The sequence below is a fragment of the Vespa crabro genome, chromosome 6 (genome assembly GCF_910589235.1).
Source record: "Vespa crabro chromosome 6, iyVesCrab1.2, whole genome shotgun sequence".
Lineage (NCBI taxonomy): Eukaryota > Metazoa > Arthropoda > Insecta > Hymenoptera > Vespidae > Vespa > Vespa crabro.
Window position 1 is genome coordinate 3,594,029 of NC_060960.1, and position 18,775 is coordinate 3,612,803.

An 18,775-nucleotide genomic window follows, 5' to 3' on the forward strand; every position below is an offset into this window, starting at 1 on the left:
AATATACATCTGATCACATCATTCGCCAATCAGAACGTATACGCACTACCCTGCGGGGGAAATTGACACGTCATTCTCGGAATACGAGGATATGAGATACCAAGTCAATAAATTGTTTTTCTCTTTCCTTCTTATGCAGCAGCACGGCCCGTCTCTTGTATGTTAACAATTTTGATTTCTTTTCTCGCTTTCTCTATTATTCTTCTTTTTTTCTTCCGTTATATTACCCTTTCTCTCTCTCTTTCTCTCTGCCTCTCCCTTCCTCTCCCTCTCCCTCTCCCTCCTACTCGCTCTATCTTCCTCTTCCTCTCTCTTACTCTCTCTCTCTCCCTCTTTCTCTCTCTCTCTCTCTCTCTCTCTCTCACCATTTCTGTTTGTCTCTCATAGCCCTCTACATTCCACCAACGTTTTAAAACGTTTCATCCTATCTTTTGAAGAATTTTTCTTATAGAACTTAGTTGTTTAAAATCTCAAACTTATTCGATTTCATATTATAATACTTGAGACTTTTCAATGCGCATAAACGTAAAGATTAATTTTCTTATTGTTCTTTCGATCAACGTACTGCGTATGTAAATGAAATAGAGGTTAGAATAATACGTTTAAGGAAAAGCAGATGTATTTTTAAAGGGAACTACTTTTATCCTGCTATTTGTTCGCTATTGTTTAGAGTTCGTAATTATATATATCTACATATATTTGAGATCACAGATATATAATATTGTAAAAGTACTACGTAGTTCAACTTTACAGCGAAATAACAAATGAAAATCTACAAAATGATTTCTTTTTGGTAAAATTAAAAATAAATGTTAACTAACATTGAATTATGATATTCATCGATCGATTAAAATTATTTTAAAATGTATTTTCAAAGATGTAACATACTCTTTCGTAAAAAATAATACTCTTTCGTAATCGAATATGAAGACGTTAGTTTATTGAGCATTATTAAAGATGAGTAAAAAGAATTGTATAAACTATGAAGATCGACTAAAGGTATGTGAAAATATTAGTAATCGAAAAGACTAGGTTGAACGATCCGAGAGAAAAATGTGAAAGGAACAAATTATTCCGATGACTCACGTATCGATCAAACCTGATCTAATGATCGTTGATTATGATTAAAAAATAAAACATTTATTCGATATATATATAAATATACATATAATTGTAGTTTCTTATTGCTATTATGACTGAAAATTATGATGATGCTATTGAAGTTGGATCTTCAGGTGAGATTTATTCATACGTACATAACCTGTAAATTTCGTAACTTAATAAGAGATAATGGATAATGAATGATCATTATTGATAATTACATTGATAATTGTATATTATCTAATATACTTGAAATTTTGTTATGCTTAGTTTTAAAACAGAACCCAAATGATCTAAGCATTCTGAAAATATTATCTGCCGTTAAAGATAAAATCGGTACGTATTATATAAGGTAATTATAAAAAACAGTGTCAGTATATAGATTGCTTCTTGTTTACGATAACCTATGTTATATTCTTCACTGAAGTTATTATCAAGTTATAATACTATTTATTTGTAATCAAATTAGTGAAAGAACTATTGGATAATAATTTTGTTTATGTTTATATAATTATTATGAAAAAAAATGATTTATACGATTATAGTTATTTCATAAAGAGTATATACTATTTATATACGATTATTTTCCTTATCATTATTTTCTTTTTTTTAATTTTAACGTGAAAGTATTATAGTAATCTTATCAATGATGTATATTTCGTAGGACTGAAAACTTATCGATCGTATTTATATATGTATTTATGTATATATATATATATATATATATATATATATATATATATATATATATATATATATATACGTTTATATATATATATAGATATATCTTTTCGTGAATTCGAGTACCATTTTTTCCAAGAATCATAGTTATATGTATTAGTATGTGATTATATAAACACATACACCTACGTGTGTTCGTGAAAATTGACTTATGACCAGTGGCGGATGTAGTCTTTAAGAGGCCCGAGGCGTTGCAAAAATTTTTTGATTCCTATTAAAATAAATCACTTAAGGACAATATATATTCTCAAATATTCATGCAAATGATGAAATAATAAATATACTGGGTAGGTTGATTATAAATTAAGGCTGATTTTTAATTAATTTAATTAATTAGATATTTTAAACAATCATTAAAAAAAAAAATTATTAAAGAAGTATACGCTCAAAGTTAAAGATATATTAACATATCTATATATATATATCTAAATATATATATATATATATATATATATATATATATATATAATTAATCATATATTACCATGTTAAGTACGTTATGTAGATAGAAATAGTAATGTTTATCTTAGTGAAAGTGAAATTCAGAAGTACTGCTAGCAAAAATTATGAAATATGTTACAATAATATCTGACTGTTCAAATAAAATCTGAAATGTTATAAAATGTACCAAAAAGTATTGCAAGATATATGACTCACAAGAAAGTAGTGAACACTTTGAACATTTATTAAATTAAGTAAATAAGTTTTTTTTAATTATTATACATCAATTGTAAAGTTATTGTTTTCAATTAACAATTTTTGTAAGGTAGTAACTAAACTTATTGTAAGATTGTTTTATATGTTTTTCATTTTTTATGGCCTCTTAAAATTGTTTACATTTGATATGTATTTATTGGTCATATATTGGTAGACGTTAATATCTACTTATGTATTGACTTTAATCATATAATTGTCTAATAATTTTTTTTTTTAAATAATTGATTAAGATATCTAATTAATTAAAACAATATATGGCCTTCCATAAAACAAAATTAAGAATCATTATCATTAGGTATTGCACTTTGTATTCTTAAAATATTTTATCCACAAAATCACGAAATTTTTTATATTTTTTATTTTCTATCGCTTCTAACAAAAGGGATATTTAATTGAACAAAGGGATATTAATTTATAATCAATCAAATATTAAATTAAATTTATTATATAATATAAATTTATATTGTGTTGGAGATTACTTTTTTATAGTGTCTGAGCCAACTGCTTCCATTGCCTGTACGGCTTAATCCGGCACTGGTTATGACGTTTCCGTTAATTTAGTATGCGTTGAATACGTTATATTTCTATTGTTAGCAATAAACAGTCTGGCGGAATCTGTCGCCAGTGATTCAGATGAAAACATCCATGATGCAGAAAATATGCAAATAAATTGCGACACGAGCGATCTTGATTCCGTTATGGATGATGAAGAGGAGGATAACGATTTCGTCTCTATAGATACGAACAAGTTTTGTCAGAGTACAACACCAGTACAAAATTTGTCGGATTGTATCAAGAAATGTCTTTTATCTGGTACCGGTAAAGAGAAGAAACAAGAGAGCTTTGCCTTTAAAAAAAAAATGTATCGGGTAATACCTATGAAAATGAACGGAAAATTATTCTAAATATCAAAGTACTATTTTTGGCTCTTTCCTCATGCTACTTAGGAAATTTACCGTAACGTCGATACTCACCTTTGTACCACGACGTTGTATAATAATCTTCCTAGACACATGTGCGTTATCATAATTAACTATCTTTAATGAAATATATTTTATTAATAATAAAAAAAAAAGGAAAAAAAGGGAAAACAATTATCTGTTAAAGAGTTTTAACAAGGTAAAAATAAAAAATGGCGTCATAGACATCGTTCAATGTACATTACGGTTCATTCTTTTTTTTTCATTTTTTTTTTCTTTTTTTTTTATAGATAATAATATTTACCAATTTCACGATCGAACCAGACGAAATTATAAGAATGAAGTCTATTTACTATATATTTATGTATATGTATTTGTGTTATGTATGTACATATATATTTTTTATTGATGGAAAGAATTCGTGCGCAATTATTGGATATCGTTCCATTCAATTGCGTGACTTCGCTGCTCGTTCTCCATCAACTTGAAAGTTTTGTTTTGTTCTTCTCTTTTGTTATTATATAGTAAATATATATATATATATATATATATATATATATATATATATATATACTAGCGAAGAAAGGGCAATATTTTATGCAAATTCTTATAATCTTATCGGGTCAATGGACTCGAGAAACGATTCAAGATAGAACGACTGACATCTCGTTCTCATTATTGATTACGTTTATCGATCGTTCTTATCGTATTATATTCTATATATATATGCATGCATGTACAATGAACGATGTATACAAAGCTTTAAGTGATAAGTATATTAAAATCGAAAGAAACAAAAAAAAAAAGAAAAAAAACAAAATGGAAAAAGAAAAACTCTTCTCGTCGACTCGTCTTCGATATACATATTACACGTTAGAGCATTTTTCGATTAATAGATATATGCTAGAACGCTTACGTATCTATTATATTACAACGTGATACATATTTATAGTAACAAAATATAAATTCACTTATTTATATAATGACGTTTAACATACAAACACACTCTTGTTCGCACCATTACTCGTAGGAGTTAATCAAGAATGTGTCTGTAAGTGTATCCGCGCGTTTGTGGTGCTTAGTATCTACTTGGTATTAAATTACAAAAATTACAATCTCGTTTCGTAGTCTCTTTGTTTTTTTTCCTCTCATTATCTCGTGCATTTTTACGCGTGCGATTTGTTCTAATCTCGCACGTATAATATATATATATATACACACACATATATATATACATATATATATATACATATATATATACATATATATACATATATATATAAATATGTGTATATTTATGTGTGTATATATACATATACATATATATTCGTATATATACATATACGTATATATATATATGTGTGTATATATAATCATATATTGTATTATCGATCGGAACCGTGAAGAAAAAAAAAATTACGTTTTCGATCGATCTCATAAACGCGAGATTAACAATGATTAATCGATGGTTTTGTGCCGAAACAACAATCGTTTTATCGATCGTCATTTCAGGACTGGATTATTTCACTTTTTTCTATCGATTAATGGGCATCCATCCATTTTGCGTATCGTAGACACTGGTCGTCTCATCCAAGTGAGTCACGTGATCCGAAGAAAGCAGAATCGCAACCTTTCTTCTTTCATGGAGGACTACGGATACCATAGGATCTTGTGAGACACGTCGTAGATGATCGTTCTTTTCTTTTTCCTGTTTTTTTTTTGTTTTGTTTTCATTTCTTTTCTTTACTTATATAGGGAGGTAATAAATAATGTGACCCATATCGACTGAGTAACTTTTCCTCTTGAAAGTTCTCCCTTCTTCTTTTCTGCATACTCGGGCTTTGCTTAAACTTCATTCTTTTTCTTTCTTTTCTCTCTCTCTCTTTCTTTTCTCTCTCTCTCTCTCTCTCTCTCTTTCTTTCTTTCTTTCTCTCTCACCGTGGGACAGGGACGACGACTCACTGACCTTCGCTGTCACTATCACTCTTGTCTGGAAAATAAATGTTCCTTCGTCACTAACGTAAACATGGCAAATATCTCTCGATCGGCCGAGTTACATTGCGTAGTAGATTTTCAAGCTTCGATGCAGTAGGATGAGAGGAATGATCCTTTTTTCTAGTAATACAAACGTCGCAATATCTCGGCTTTTTAACGCTAATTATTAGTGACAAAAGTAAAGTGGTCGATCGCCCGTTTTTTTTTTATTTTATATATATATATGTTTTTTTATATTTATATATATATATATATATATATGCTGATCAACGAACCCCTGATGTCCTTTTATTTCAAATTTGGTTCAATGTGTATCTGCATTCAAACTTGTACCTTTCTTCCCGGGATACGCGTGACGCTTCAGCCTATCGTAGAGATCGTCCTTCGTGCCGTATATACTCGCGTTTGAACGTGCAAGACTGTTCATCTTTCCTCCATTGTGTAGACTTTCTGCAAGTAAAAAAGAAAGATATTAGAAATATATTCATTCGAATGATTTGTTGCTTTAATCTTTGTCACTTAATACGTGAACGTAAATACGTAATAATACACACACGTAATACATACTGACCTTTCATATAAGTTTCATTATAAAAATTGGGCATTTCCCAGCCGTCTTCCTCGTCGTCATAATAATGAGCGTATGTGCTGTGATGAGACGGTGCTATGGACTCGGCGTAAGGTGTAGGAGCTCCATAATAGAAGTTTACTTGAGAACCATTTTGATCGGTCGCTGGAGTGAGCATTTTTTTAGGCTCCTTTTTACGAGATGCTCTATAAAAGTATTTTTTTGTAAGATGACAATCGTAATACTAAAATTTGTTGTTTGTTATATATTACGTATTCTTATTTTATAGACTGACCTAACGCAAATCATCCAGACTAAAAGAACAACAAAAATGATGAGAATAACTCCTCCTGCGATACCACCAGTAATATAGAAGAACTCAGACTTCTCAGTACAATGTTTGCCTGTGAAACTGCCGCTACACCTGCAAGATGGTTGTCCTCTGGAATCCTTCAGACATACACCCTCGTTGTCGCAATAGCCCATGCAAACGTCTGTACACTCCGTTCCAGTACCGTTGTATCCTGGTTTACATTCGCACTTGAAGTCACTTGTCTCTGGTATAAGTAAACAATAGGCATTTGCGTCGCAATGCATTTCTTCGCCGCTTGTCTCGCATGGATTGGTGCAATCGGATTTGCTGGTCTGTAAGAACAAATGTTAAATGTTAAAGTAAGAATATGATTTTGTTTTTATTAATTATAAATAGATTTATAGAGTAGTTTTAATTCGTGGCATATTTAGAAATATTAGTTTATGATAAATAATCTAAAACATAATAAACAAAAAAAAATGATCTGTACCACTTATAGCCAGTGGTTAATTGGTTAGCATAAGTACGCTTTAAGTCTATGGACATATTAAACTAATACTTACTGCAGCTGGTCCTTTGGTACTGGTATTGGGTGGACAAGGTATACAGAAAGTCTGTTGGGGTTCCGATTGATAAGTGCCCTTTTTACATTGCATACATTCGTTAAGTGTACCATTTAAATGAGTACCAGGTTCACAAACTGGTAAGGAACACTCTTCGATAGCTGCCGATCCTACATTGGGCGTTGTCCTACCTACTGGACAAGCTTGGCAGGACGCTTGAACACCTTGAGTACGATAAGTACCTCTTGGACATGGTTCACATTTGCCTTCAACGGCGAGTTGTTGTCCAGAACCGCATTCGTCTCTGCATTCTTCGCGAGACACAGCTTCCGCTGTTCTAGTTGTTTTTCCAAGACCACATAGCAAGCAGGAGAAACTACCCTCGTTTGGTTGATAAAATCCGTGTCCACAACTACGACACAAACCAGCTGCATCGTCGTAATACTTTCCTGCTGGACATCGTTCTTTGCAATCAGCAGCACTTCGTGCACCGACTCCAACCGTCACGCTAGGTCGACCAGCAATCACGGGACATGAGCTGCATTTCGTTCGACCTGATTCACTTTGATAAGTGCCCACAGGACAGGAGATACAACGTTGGGTCTCTTCATCATAATATGTACCCACAGCACATGGTACTGTATAAAATGTATTTTTATTGAATATATTTCGAAGTGATGGATCGTTATAAAAAGTGTTAAAAAATTTTTTAATTTCTTAGGATGATCATTATAAAAGGAAGTATTCTAATTTTATTTAAGATAGGTTCTTACCACAATCAGGAGCCATTACAACTTGACCGATAGGGCAAGCATAATCTGATTTCAATGTTAAAGATGCTGGATCTGGTACAGTGTTTGGTAGAATGTCGTGTACATCAAATTGATCTTCCTCGAGTATCAGTCTTTCGAGTAAGGACTGTACCGTCGCTCGTTCGTTAGAATTGGCATTCAGAATAGGATCGCTATAAAAAAAGGAGTGGAACGTTATTGATTGAAACCGTAATTCGAGTAAAGTCACACAAACGGTAGCAACAGGCATAGGGTATATGTATGCGCCAATATATACAGCCGTTATTGTTTTCAGGCGATCGTTCGTTGGACAAGGTTAAACTCATTTCACGGGTAAGCGTGCCTCAAGCTAACCTGCCATTAGTGACAATTAATTACAATTATCCTACATGTAATTAGAAACTCGATGACATTCTGAAATTTGTATAAATTTATAGTTGTAAAATACATATGTACGTGTTCATATTATCCTATTATGTATTAGAAATAACGCGATATTTTGGTGCAGATTTGCCTATTATTAATGGCAAAAGGGGAAGAAGAAAAAATGAAACTAATTATAATACCATCTATCTATATCACCTATTAAGAAAACATTTTTAGTATTAATCGATTCATAGAAACCATAATATTACAGTATTGAATGAAACATATTTTTTTCTATTTTCATTTGTTATCATGCAATCATATTATAAATGTTATTGTAAAATAATATAAATTAGCTGTTAATTAAATATATCTATCAATTATCAAATATCAAAAATCAGACGATCATTTATTATATAGGTAGATTACGTAACGTTATAGAAATTAATTCATCTAATGTAGTAGGTTCAATCTTGGATTATATAAAAGTCATTTGTTAGAGATATCGGGTTATATCATTATTATACTAATATTAAATTTCATTTTTAGCGTAATGTGATTCTACCTCGGGGAAAACAATAGTTCTGCTATAGGTCAGTTAGTAACAACGTGCAAACCCGGTTTTATGCTGTTTTTTGCCTTTATCTATATTTATAATCCTTAATCCTTGGTAACTCGATCATGCACCGTGTTAAATCGCTATGTGTATGTAAATGAATCGGTAATAATTTGTTTTTTTTTTTTGTTTTGGTTTCGTTTTTTAGAATGAGGGCGTATTATTAGGGATGATAACGTGTTGGTTGGCATTGTTCATTGTATGACACAATTCGCATATATTCACACGAATCGAGCTGTCCTTACTTTATCGCCGGGAACGAGATCTCCACCTCATAGGTATCGCTGCCTTGGCGCGCCTGTCTCGTTCTATGATGTAACAAGTAACAAATGCTCAGTACTAATTCATCTAGATCTACACTCGGGTTTAAAAAGAGAGAGACAAAGAGAGAGAGAGAGAGAAAGAGAGAGAGAGAGAGAAAGACCGAGCCTACGGTTTATGAATGTTGAAAATATGCGATACGTTTATTCATACCTCGAATATTTCTAAACAGATTTCTAAGCTCATACGATTCCCCAAATTTGGAATTTTATAAAGATGAATGAAAGTATATTAGATGTTTTTCAACTTACGGTTCTGCTGGTACGACCGCTGAAATAATGTACATTCCACCATCTTCCTCGTTTGCTTCTCTCGTTGTTCGTATGCGATGATCACATTGAACATCGATGTTCAAATCCTTACACTCACGTGTACCTAAAAGTTATTATCAATGTTATATGTTTTTCAACAATCTGAAAAAATATTGGATTTTCATCAATTATTGAATTAAAAAAGATAAAAAAAATAATAATAAAAACTTGGTCAAATGTTTTTAAATACACGCACGAAATTAATAATATTGTTATATATGTACTGATGTACTTCGATACATAATGTATATATGTATGTATATGCGAGCTGAGAAACGGCATGAACTTATTAGATTATACATTTATACTTACTAGATAATATATTTATATTCATTGAAATGATTATAAATATTGCATTACCTTCATAAGAATAAGAACAGAAGTTCCAATCTCTGTTAAGAGAGTTTACAGCATTCCGGACCTTTTGTTTGAGAACACCTTGACCAGCCTCGTTACATAGAACTGACGTAGGGAAGTTCATCTTAATTCTGAATACACGTTGTGCTGGTATCGAACCTTAAATATTATAATAATATTATAAAATATATAAAAAAAAAGAAAATATAATTTGATAACTTTAGCGTTGTAATAGAAACATAAGGCTTACTTGTGCAAGCAGGATAAATCAATGGTAAATTAGGATCATTCGTAGGTCTCCAGAATCCTTCAGCGCCACAAGTATAAAATTTAGGAACCTCTTGAGAAAATCGTAGTCCTTGATTACATGAAATTTCGCAAACTTTGAATTGACCGCCAGAACCCCAATCTTTGCATTGTTGTATTCCTCCGATGGGATCAGCAAGTTCAGGACAGAAATCGGCTATTCAAAAAAAACAAAAAAAAGAAACAATATACAGGTACAAAATTACTAAGGAACATTTGAAAATAGTTAGAAAACTTACATAATACATAGACTTTGAAATTACAACTTGCAGAATTTCCAGCTTGATCATAAGCCACGTAACTGATATCGTAAGTACCCCATAATAAAGTTTGTCCGGATCTATGACCACTTCGTTCTTGAACCTTAACTATACCAACGTTGTCACTGAAACGAGGTTCATCCCAAGTGACAATAGAAGAACCATTTTTAGCAATAACCCATAAATCACCGGGACAGTGCTCCACTTTGGGTGGAATTTTATCAGCTTCCAATTGTTGACATTTATTACCACCATAACCAGGTGGGCATACTCTTTGTCCACAATGTGATGGAACTACACGTTCTACACCCCCAACCGTTTCATCATATCCAGCCCAGGTCAAAACTAGTCCTTGATAAAGAACTGGCTCGGTTCTACAATCTCTAACTTGTTTCTGTATCTCATTCGTTACATGAAGTGCACGATTCCAGATTTGAACTTTTGTCAGGTGACCTTGGAAACCAGATTCCGTATAACCTTTCGGATTTTCACTTTGAGGTTTACCCAATACTGCCCAGGCACTGATAATATTAAATATTTAAATAATATTAAAAATCAACTGATCGTTAAAATCGTATTATGCGAGTAAAAAATGTTATAAATTACTTACTATGCTGGAAGAGATCTACCACTTCCATATCCATCCGTTTTGCTAGCAATTAAACCTTCCGTGATTAATACGAGTTCACCACCGTTTTCTCCGTTCCATACAACAGCAACATGATGCCACTGGCCATCATTGATAGTTGCATATTCTCTGAATGGTAGATAAACATCTTGTAAATCATGGAAGAGAGATACTTGGACACCGTTACTGTGTGCTTGTACCATCGGTCGGCGATTTGTTGGTACATGCGGTGAACTAGAATTACAAAAATTATATTGTAGAATATTTAATATTTATTTTAATTTATTAACTTTTACATATTAAACACTGTTGAAAGATCTTACCTTACGGCATAAAGTGTGAAGAAAGTTCCAGCCTCATCTTTTTGCGTAAATTGCACCCACATAGCTACGGTCAAACTCTTTCTAGTGCCAGTAAAGAATGGAATAATTTGTGATGCACTGCTACGTGCCGGATCACCAAAGTATAAATCATAATCAACTTGAATAGCTGAAAAAATTCATTTTTATAATATGAGTAACGATAAAAGAAAGATATTAGTTTCTTTAGCGTATAAAATTTACATCACTTACATTTCCTACAATCATCTCCTGTTAAATTAAATGGACACTGACAGAAAAACTTTCCAGTTAAATCAATACATGTTGCAGAGGGTGGACATGAATTGTCTTTGCAATCAATAATATCATCTTCGCATGTTTTACCTGTGATTTAAAACAATATTTGATTTATGTCACCAAAATGTTTAAATGCAATTAGTATTAAGGATATCCTATTACCAGTATAGCCTGGTGGGCAAATGCAAGTAAAACCAGGACCATCATCAATACAAGTGGCTCCATTTTTACACGCACCAGCTTGGCAAGCATCGTATTCATATTGACAACCAATACCAGTATAGTCATCAGGACAAGTGCAATTAAGCCCGGAACCAAAATCTTGACAACGTCCATGATGCATGCAAGGATTACCTATACAACGTTCAGGTGCAGTTTCACATTGTTTACCATCAGTTCCAGAAGGACAACTGTCAAAAAAATACAAATAAACGATATTATGAATTCGAATTTGAACACTGTTCATTTCGATCTGTCCAAATTAGACTTACACGCAGAAGTAATCCAAGAAAAGATCGACGCAGGCTGCATCGTTTTGACACGGATGATTTTGACACATGCCGACATCGATTTCGCAATGAACTCCTGTCCAACCTTCAGGACACATACACTTGAAACCCGAAACTTCGTCTCTGCAAGTAGCACCGTTTAGGCATGGATCAGAAGCACAGTCGTTGATGTTAATTTCACAGCCTGATCCAGTGTAGCCCTCACGACAATGACAAACGAAAGTGTTGTCTAGATCTACACAACGATCTGTGCCAACAGGATTGCATGGATCACTTTGGCATTCATCGATTTCTGCTTCACATTGAAGTCCGACAAAACCAGGTCTACATTTGCAAAGGAAACCTTCTAGTTGATCGACACACGTGGCACCATTCTGGCACGGATCTGAAGCACAATCATCTATTGTATGTTGACATTGCTTGCCAGTGTATCCTGGCTCGCAAGTACAAGTATAGCCATCGATTTGATCGAGACACTGTCCGTTGTTACGACATGGTTTACTAGAACATTCATTGATGTTAATTTCACAAGCAACACCGGTCCAACCTGGATGACAGATACATTCATGGCTGAACAATTTGTCAACACATATGCCATTAAGGCAAGGATTTCCAGAACAAAGATCAATCTTCTCGTGACAACGTTTGCCGGTAAATCCAGGCGGACAATTACAACTGAAATCAGCTACAAGATCGGTGCAATTGGCACCAAGTAAACAAGGTCTTTCAGCGCAATCATCTGTGTTGATCTCACAGCTTTGACCTTCCCAACCTGACAAACATTCGCATTTGTATCGACCTTGCTGTAACGCTACACAAGTGGCACCATTGTTACATGGGTTTCCACTCGCCGTACATGGATTTATCTAAAATATGAAAATAAAATTTTTTTAACGATTGATGATAATTCAATAATTATTAGTCATGATTATGACAACGAATAGGATCGATTACCGTTATGTCGCAATCAACGCCGGTGTAACCAGATCTACATAGACACGTGTAATTGTTGAAACCAGGTTCGTCTTTACACATAGCTCTCTCAGGACAAGTGTCGTTGCTGCAGTCTGATTTTTCTTCTTGGCAGTTGATACCAGAGTATCCGTTTGCACATTGACATCTGTAACCTTGAGGAAGATCGATGCACGTGGCGCCATTGTAACAAGGTTGAGAAGCACATTCATCGATATCGATTTCACAGCGTCTTCCAGAGAAACCAGCCGGGCATATACATTGTACACTATGTCCCATAGGTACACAAAGTCCACCATGTTGACACACACTATCCGTACACTGTACCGGTTTACATTCCTCTCGACCTACTGATCCTGCTCCGTCGGTATACATATTGGTAGGACATTCGATACATGTTGTGGCTCCGTGCTGAGGTTGGAAGAAGTCTTTTGGACATTGAGCACAGGGTGCTAATCCCGTATCTGAGTACATGCCAGGAGAACATTTGTTTCGACAACGATCACGACCTGGAGCTGCTGGTTGATAGGTAAAAGTACCAGCTGGACAAGTTTGACAATCTCTGTAACCACCTATTGGTGGTTCGCCGGTGTAACTATTCCTAGGGCACTCTAGACATGGCACCAGACCAGTTGGTGAATATGTACCATATCCACACACTGGAATACAGTCGTCTATACTTTTAGAACCTTCTTCCCTTGTATATGTTCCGAAAGGACAACGCAAACAGGAACCTTGACGATCACTATTTTGGTAGAAACCTTTTGGACAGGATGTACACTGTTTCTGTTTTTCTCCAGCGAAAGTACCAGCCGGACAATGAACTGTAATATCAAATTATTCACGATAACTTCAAGCTACAGAGTATCATTTTATCAGTTTGATTCGATGAAATTATACTCACGACATCGAGGAACATCGTTCGTATCCATGTTTAGTACCTCACCAATGCTACAAGTAAATCCTCGTGTGATAGTTGATTTTAAAGCACGTAATGGCGGACATTGATTTCCAATAGCAGAAACATTGAGCAGGGGTTCTATGACTTTACTTGCATATGGTACAGAAAGATCAAAGATTAAACCTATGGTGGAACCACATAGATCGTATACTTGCGGTTGACGAATAACGGGAACGATCACCAAAACGAAGTCCATCTACGTATAAAAAAATGTTTTCTATCTTAACTGTGATTTATGTGTTATAAGTCACAGTAATAATGTCAACGTACCTGTAGAACATTTTCTTCTAATAGGAAAGGCATCGATCTTACAAATGATACATTCATATTTACATTAACAGCAGAACAGCGTTGTGTCAGGATAGCATTTAAGTTAATGTAATATTGAGTCATCAAGTCTTGGTATTGTGGTAAACAAGGACGTGAGACAGCACCATTAGCTCGATAAGTTACTGATGCGACTACGTGATAATCAGCCTGTTGAGTATCTACAAACATAATAAATAATTCATTAAAGAGTGGACTGATCCTTTCAAAGTTTTAAAGAGAAAGAATAAATGATTATTTACTTTCAGATACACAATCTGGAACGACCGAAGTTGGAGACCAATGTTTGTTAATATCACAAACGAAGGTCTTTACAGGTGCTCCATCGGTAAATCTATAACCATTCTTGCACGTTGCTATGCACTGCAAGCCTTTATCACCTGGCACACATTTTAAACCACCATTAGCTGGGGATTTCAATTCCCAGTCGACACAAGGTGTTGCTTGTACAGATACTTGGAAATGACAGGAAGCTCGATTGCCACTTGAATCTACAGCGTATACTGTCACGTTTTCGAAACCACCTATAGGTATTACAGCTCGTTCTGGTACAAAGTTAATTCTTACTGGGCCAGACGCATCAGTAGCATTGATACGTCTTCGTGTTTCATTAAAGTTAACCGAATAACTTTCCTGCCTGTCTACGAGTTCGATCACGTAACTTTGAGGACAACTTAGCTTGGGTGGTGTTAAATCTATAATAACAATAAATTAGTCATTATCTTTATCGAGTAATGTTATCGATAAATTATTTAAATTCACAAAACGACAGACTAACCTGGTACAGTTATATTAATTTCGCAAATAGCAACGTTTCCATCGTAATCAAAGGCTACATATTTCACAACGGTGTCTTCGAAAACACGAATAGGTGTTCTAAAGCTTTGTGGTTTAACTTCTAATCGAGCAATACTACCACTGTTGTCTATTGCAATAGGTTGGGTGAAGTTTACTGGTAATAAACCACCATCAATACCCTTTTGTACTACTATAGGTTGTTGAGGACAATTCTGGAAAACTGGTGGTTCATTATCAACGCATGGCGAGAAGCCATAATCGTAACCTAACAGTGGTTCAGCGACTGGTTCCTCACATCCCATGAGTTCGAATTTCAAACAAGCATTATCCATGTAACTGACGATACCAAGTATCACGAAACGAGCTTGTACGTATTTCGGTAAAGTTATCATAGCCAATTCACCATAATTTCCTGGATCACGCATAGTCAAATTGAAGTTCGGGAAATAAACAACATAATTCTCGCTTTCAGCTTGCTTATAAAAGAAACGTATTTCCGTGGGTCTTCCAACGATATCATTGGTTACCACACCCTTGACTAGAATTGCCTTGACTCTGTAGACTTGTCCAAGATCTACGTTAACGTAAGTGAAGGCTTCCTGTTTGCCACACCATCCAGTAACCGAGTTCAATCGAATATTTCTGGCTTCATAGTTCGGTCTTTCGGATGTTGCATTGATAGCTGAATCAGGTATACGTCCAGATGTTAAACCAAGAGGTTTGACAACTCGACATTCTGGTTCTCGAACACAAACAATTGGTCGTGGATTTATTAGAATATATCCTGGTCGACTACATCCAAATTGAACTTCTGAGCCTTGTTCATAACTTCGAGCTACTTGGTATCCATCACTTGGTCTTCCAGGATCCTCGCAAACAGGACCTTCGCAACGTAAATTACCAAAATCCCAAACCCCATTCGCTTGGCAACGTACAACGTTGTCATGTCGATTAGTTTCTCCTGCTAACTTGAAAGTATCTTGACAACCAAAGAAGAAAGATGATTGATATTTTGTATCAATGTATTGGCCATATTCAGCACCGGGCGTTGGCAATGGCTTGCCACAATCAGCACGTGGGCAAGCTGGCTGAAAACCAGATAACCAATAATCTGGCAGACCTGGTTTAGGATCGTAAACGCATTGACGAAAACCAGACGTTGCAGTATTTCGTAGATTACGTCCGTTGCTGCCGCATTTCAGAGTGACGTTCTGTTTGAATGGAACCAAAACACTAGTTTCGTCGGTACGAATCACTGAAAGTCCTTCGTTTTTATCGTCCGGTAGTGAAACACATTTGGCATCTATTAACAAAAATTATATTTTTCAAAAATATGAAGGAAACGAATTGTAATATTTAAAAAATTAGTATTACTTACATTGACATTCAGGTACTGTACCATTCCAAACGCTACTGGAAGTACAAACTACAGCCGATGAACCAGCTAAAACGTAACCGAAGTTACATTGGAATCTAACTACATCGCCAAAATGATGTTGGTCCTATAAACAAATAGTATATTTAGATGTTAATAATTGTACTGATTGTAAGTTATTATTGAAAATTAGTTTTCTCTATATTTGAACTGATTCTTTACCTTGGTCGACAAAATTTTTCCATTGTCCGGTGCAATTAAGGCAGGACACATTACAGGTACACAAGTTTTATTCCTCTGATACAAATCGCCGTCCCTTTCACCAGTCTCAGACTTTTCAATATTAAATCCGGCGGTTCCGTTACCTTTGTAAAGTTCAAAACCTGTATTGCACATGCATGAATAGCTACCAGGATTGTTGATACATTTTTGATGACAGCCACCATTTTTTGTGGCACACTCGTTTATATCGGTACATTCCAATCTCGTACAGCCCATTATTTCTAATTTCATACAAGGTGCTCCAACGTAATCTTGCATCCTAAATTTGATGTATCGTGCCTCGATTGGTACCGGTAAGTTCAGTACAGATAATGTAGGTTCAAGAATTCGGAATTCAACTGGTGTGCCATCAGGATTGGTATAATCTTTGAAAGTGTCCGTTAGATCATCCGTGTATTGAATACGTACTGCCGAGGTGAATGCGATGTTGCCATCGACTCTAGCAACAACCTGTGTTCGGAAACCACGAATGATCGTTGGTGCTTTCATATCAATCATTACCCAATTCGTTCCTGGCTCAACGTTATTACCACACCAGCCATCACCATTGTTTAAACGTACTCCCTGAAAAAAATTGTTTTTTGATAATTACATACTCGTATATCACAAATACAGAATACAAATAAAATAGTGAAACATTACTCACAGATTTCATGTAGCCATTCTCGGAACTCGAAACAGTAATGGATTCATCAGGGATACCACCGTTTATCAAACCGAGGTCACCTATAGGACGACACTCCATGGTTGGAGCGAATCCTGATTTGCATTTGCAAGTGAATGCACCAGGGTTATTAATGCATTCCGTAGAAGCTAGATCGCATTGACTAGTTGCGCACTCATTTATGTCTATTAGAAAATCGATGCTTTTATTTCAATATTTCATATCTGTGTGCATAAAAAATTAATTTTACTTTCATTACCTTCGCAAGTTGGAACATTGTCAAATAACTGATTAGGGCCACATTGAATAATGTTCGATCCTGTAAGTTTGTAACCTCTGTTGCATTGTACTCTAGCCTCATCACCAAAATAATACTCTCTAGTTGGGTCGACAACGTAACCATTCTTTATCATAGGTAACAATGGACACTTTGCACCTGATGCATAACAATGGACACATAGTTAGCTAAGTGATCCTTTAGAAAGATATTTTTTCGCTTCTAAGTCTACTTACGAGAACAAGTTGGCACTTCATCTGACCATGTACCATTGCTCATACAAAGGATCACTGGATGACCACTTCTAACAAAACCAGGTTCACATTCGAATCTAACAATAGTACCGTAACTGCGACCACCTCCATTAAGAATTGTAATATTTGAATGAGGTGCTTCTGGAAGTGGTGCACACTGAGATGCTGGAAAATCAGTACACAAATGAATAAATCAGATGTTATAAATTACAATTTGCGTATTTAAAAATAAATTTTTTTACCCAAGCAAGATGGTTTCTTTTCCCATCTTCCATCAGCTAAACAAGAAATTTTTTCTGTAGGCCTTCCAGATGGAAAAGCAAATCCAGCATAACATTGATAAGTAGCTAATCCTTTATATGTGACGTTCGATGAACCGATAGAAAATCCATTATCTATTTGCGGAACGGGACCACAATATACTTCCTGACATTTTGGTATATACGTAACGGACCAATTTCCTCCGGGTAGGCATTCAGTGGTAATTTTGGGTTTCCCTGTTGCAAATTCTTGTCCCAATGGGCATGAGAATGTTACTGTTGTTTCGAAAGCTGTATCTCGACTTGATGCAAGAGCTCCTTCGCCAGGTAACAATGCAGGACAATCTAATTATTAAATATTTGTTATTTTTAAGCAGGCTTTTGAAAATTTCAACTAATATACATTTGTTATTGATCACAATTTTACCCGCTGAAAAAGCAGCTTGCCAACCGGAACTGCTATGTAAAGCATCTGAAGCAAATCTGACTAACATTTCTCCGCTTTCAGCGGTGAGAGTTATTTTTGGACGAGTATTCGAAGTAAAACCATTTCCTGGATGTAATCGGAGTCCATTTGTATTTGGACCATCATATATCTACAAATT

General features: G+C 34.7%; 2 protein-coding genes across 6 annotated transcripts in view; one reads left to right on the plus strand and one right to left on the minus strand.

The window, feature by feature from the left end:
* The first annotated feature begins 66 nt into the window (after positions 1-66).
* LOC124425253 lies at positions 67-4,598 on the plus strand. Of its 4 annotated transcripts, none has more exons than XM_046965414.1 (5): positions 67-793; positions 878-999; positions 1,178-1,235; positions 1,372-1,437; positions 3,154-4,598. In XM_046965414.1, the coding sequence occupies exons 2-5, from the start codon at positions 958-960 to the stop codon at positions 3,462-3,464; spliced, it is 477 nt and encodes a 158-aa protein (XP_046821370.1). In that variant the 5' UTR covers positions 67-793; positions 878-957; the 3' UTR covers positions 3,465-4,598. The 4 variants fall into 4 exon arrangements, with proteins under 4 accessions (XP_046821370.1, XP_046821369.1, XP_046821368.1 ...); XM_046965413.1 differs by having other exon boundaries at positions 67-671; positions 754-999; XM_046965415.1 differs by having other exon boundaries at positions 145-157; positions 388-999.
* A 739-nt stretch (positions 4,599-5,337) lies between these two features.
* LOC124425250 (sushi, von Willebrand factor type A, EGF and pentraxin domain-containing protein 1) overlaps positions 5,338-18,775 on the minus strand; it is a 33,660-nt gene continuing 20,222 nt past the window's right edge. Inside the window, exons 10-37 of one of the 2 annotated variants that reach the window (XM_046965398.1) lie at positions 18,598-18,766; positions 18,153-18,515; positions 17,893-18,075; positions 17,639-17,815; positions 17,362-17,564; positions 16,656-17,279; positions 16,437-16,560; positions 15,039-16,361; positions 14,503-14,955; positions 14,204-14,421; positions 13,877-14,129; positions 12,955-13,796; positions 11,983-12,866; positions 11,654-11,901; positions 11,447-11,578; positions 11,198-11,363; positions 10,857-11,108; positions 10,226-10,767; positions 9,931-10,143; positions 9,684-9,839; positions 9,264-9,387; positions 8,937-8,999; positions 7,692-7,882; positions 6,919-7,556; positions 6,338-6,687; positions 6,046-6,248; positions 5,808-5,924; positions 5,338-5,469 (exon numbers count right to left, since the gene is read on the minus strand). In XM_046965398.1, coding sequence (XP_046821354.1) covers positions 5,438-5,469; positions 5,808-5,924; positions 6,046-6,248; positions 6,338-6,687; positions 6,919-7,556; positions 7,692-7,882; positions 8,937-8,999; positions 9,264-9,387; positions 9,684-9,839; positions 9,931-10,143; positions 10,226-10,767; positions 10,857-11,108; positions 11,198-11,363; positions 11,447-11,578; positions 11,654-11,901; positions 11,983-12,866; positions 12,955-13,796; positions 13,877-14,129; positions 14,204-14,421; positions 14,503-14,955; positions 15,039-16,361; positions 16,437-16,560; positions 16,656-17,279; positions 17,362-17,564; positions 17,639-17,815; positions 17,893-18,075; positions 18,153-18,515; positions 18,598-18,766 — 9,243 coding nt within the window. In that variant the 3' untranslated portion in view covers positions 5,338-5,437. The remainder of the gene's footprint in view (positions 5,470-5,807; positions 5,925-6,045; positions 6,249-6,337; positions 6,688-6,918; positions 7,557-7,691; positions 7,883-8,936; positions 9,000-9,263; positions 9,388-9,683; positions 9,840-9,930; positions 10,144-10,225; positions 10,768-10,856; positions 11,109-11,197; positions 11,364-11,446; positions 11,579-11,653; positions 11,902-11,982; positions 12,867-12,954; positions 13,797-13,876; positions 14,130-14,203; positions 14,422-14,502; positions 14,956-15,038; positions 16,362-16,436; positions 16,561-16,655; positions 17,280-17,361; positions 17,565-17,638; positions 17,816-17,892; positions 18,076-18,152; positions 18,516-18,597; positions 18,767-18,775) is intronic. The other variant, XM_046965400.1, reaches the window with a different exon arrangement.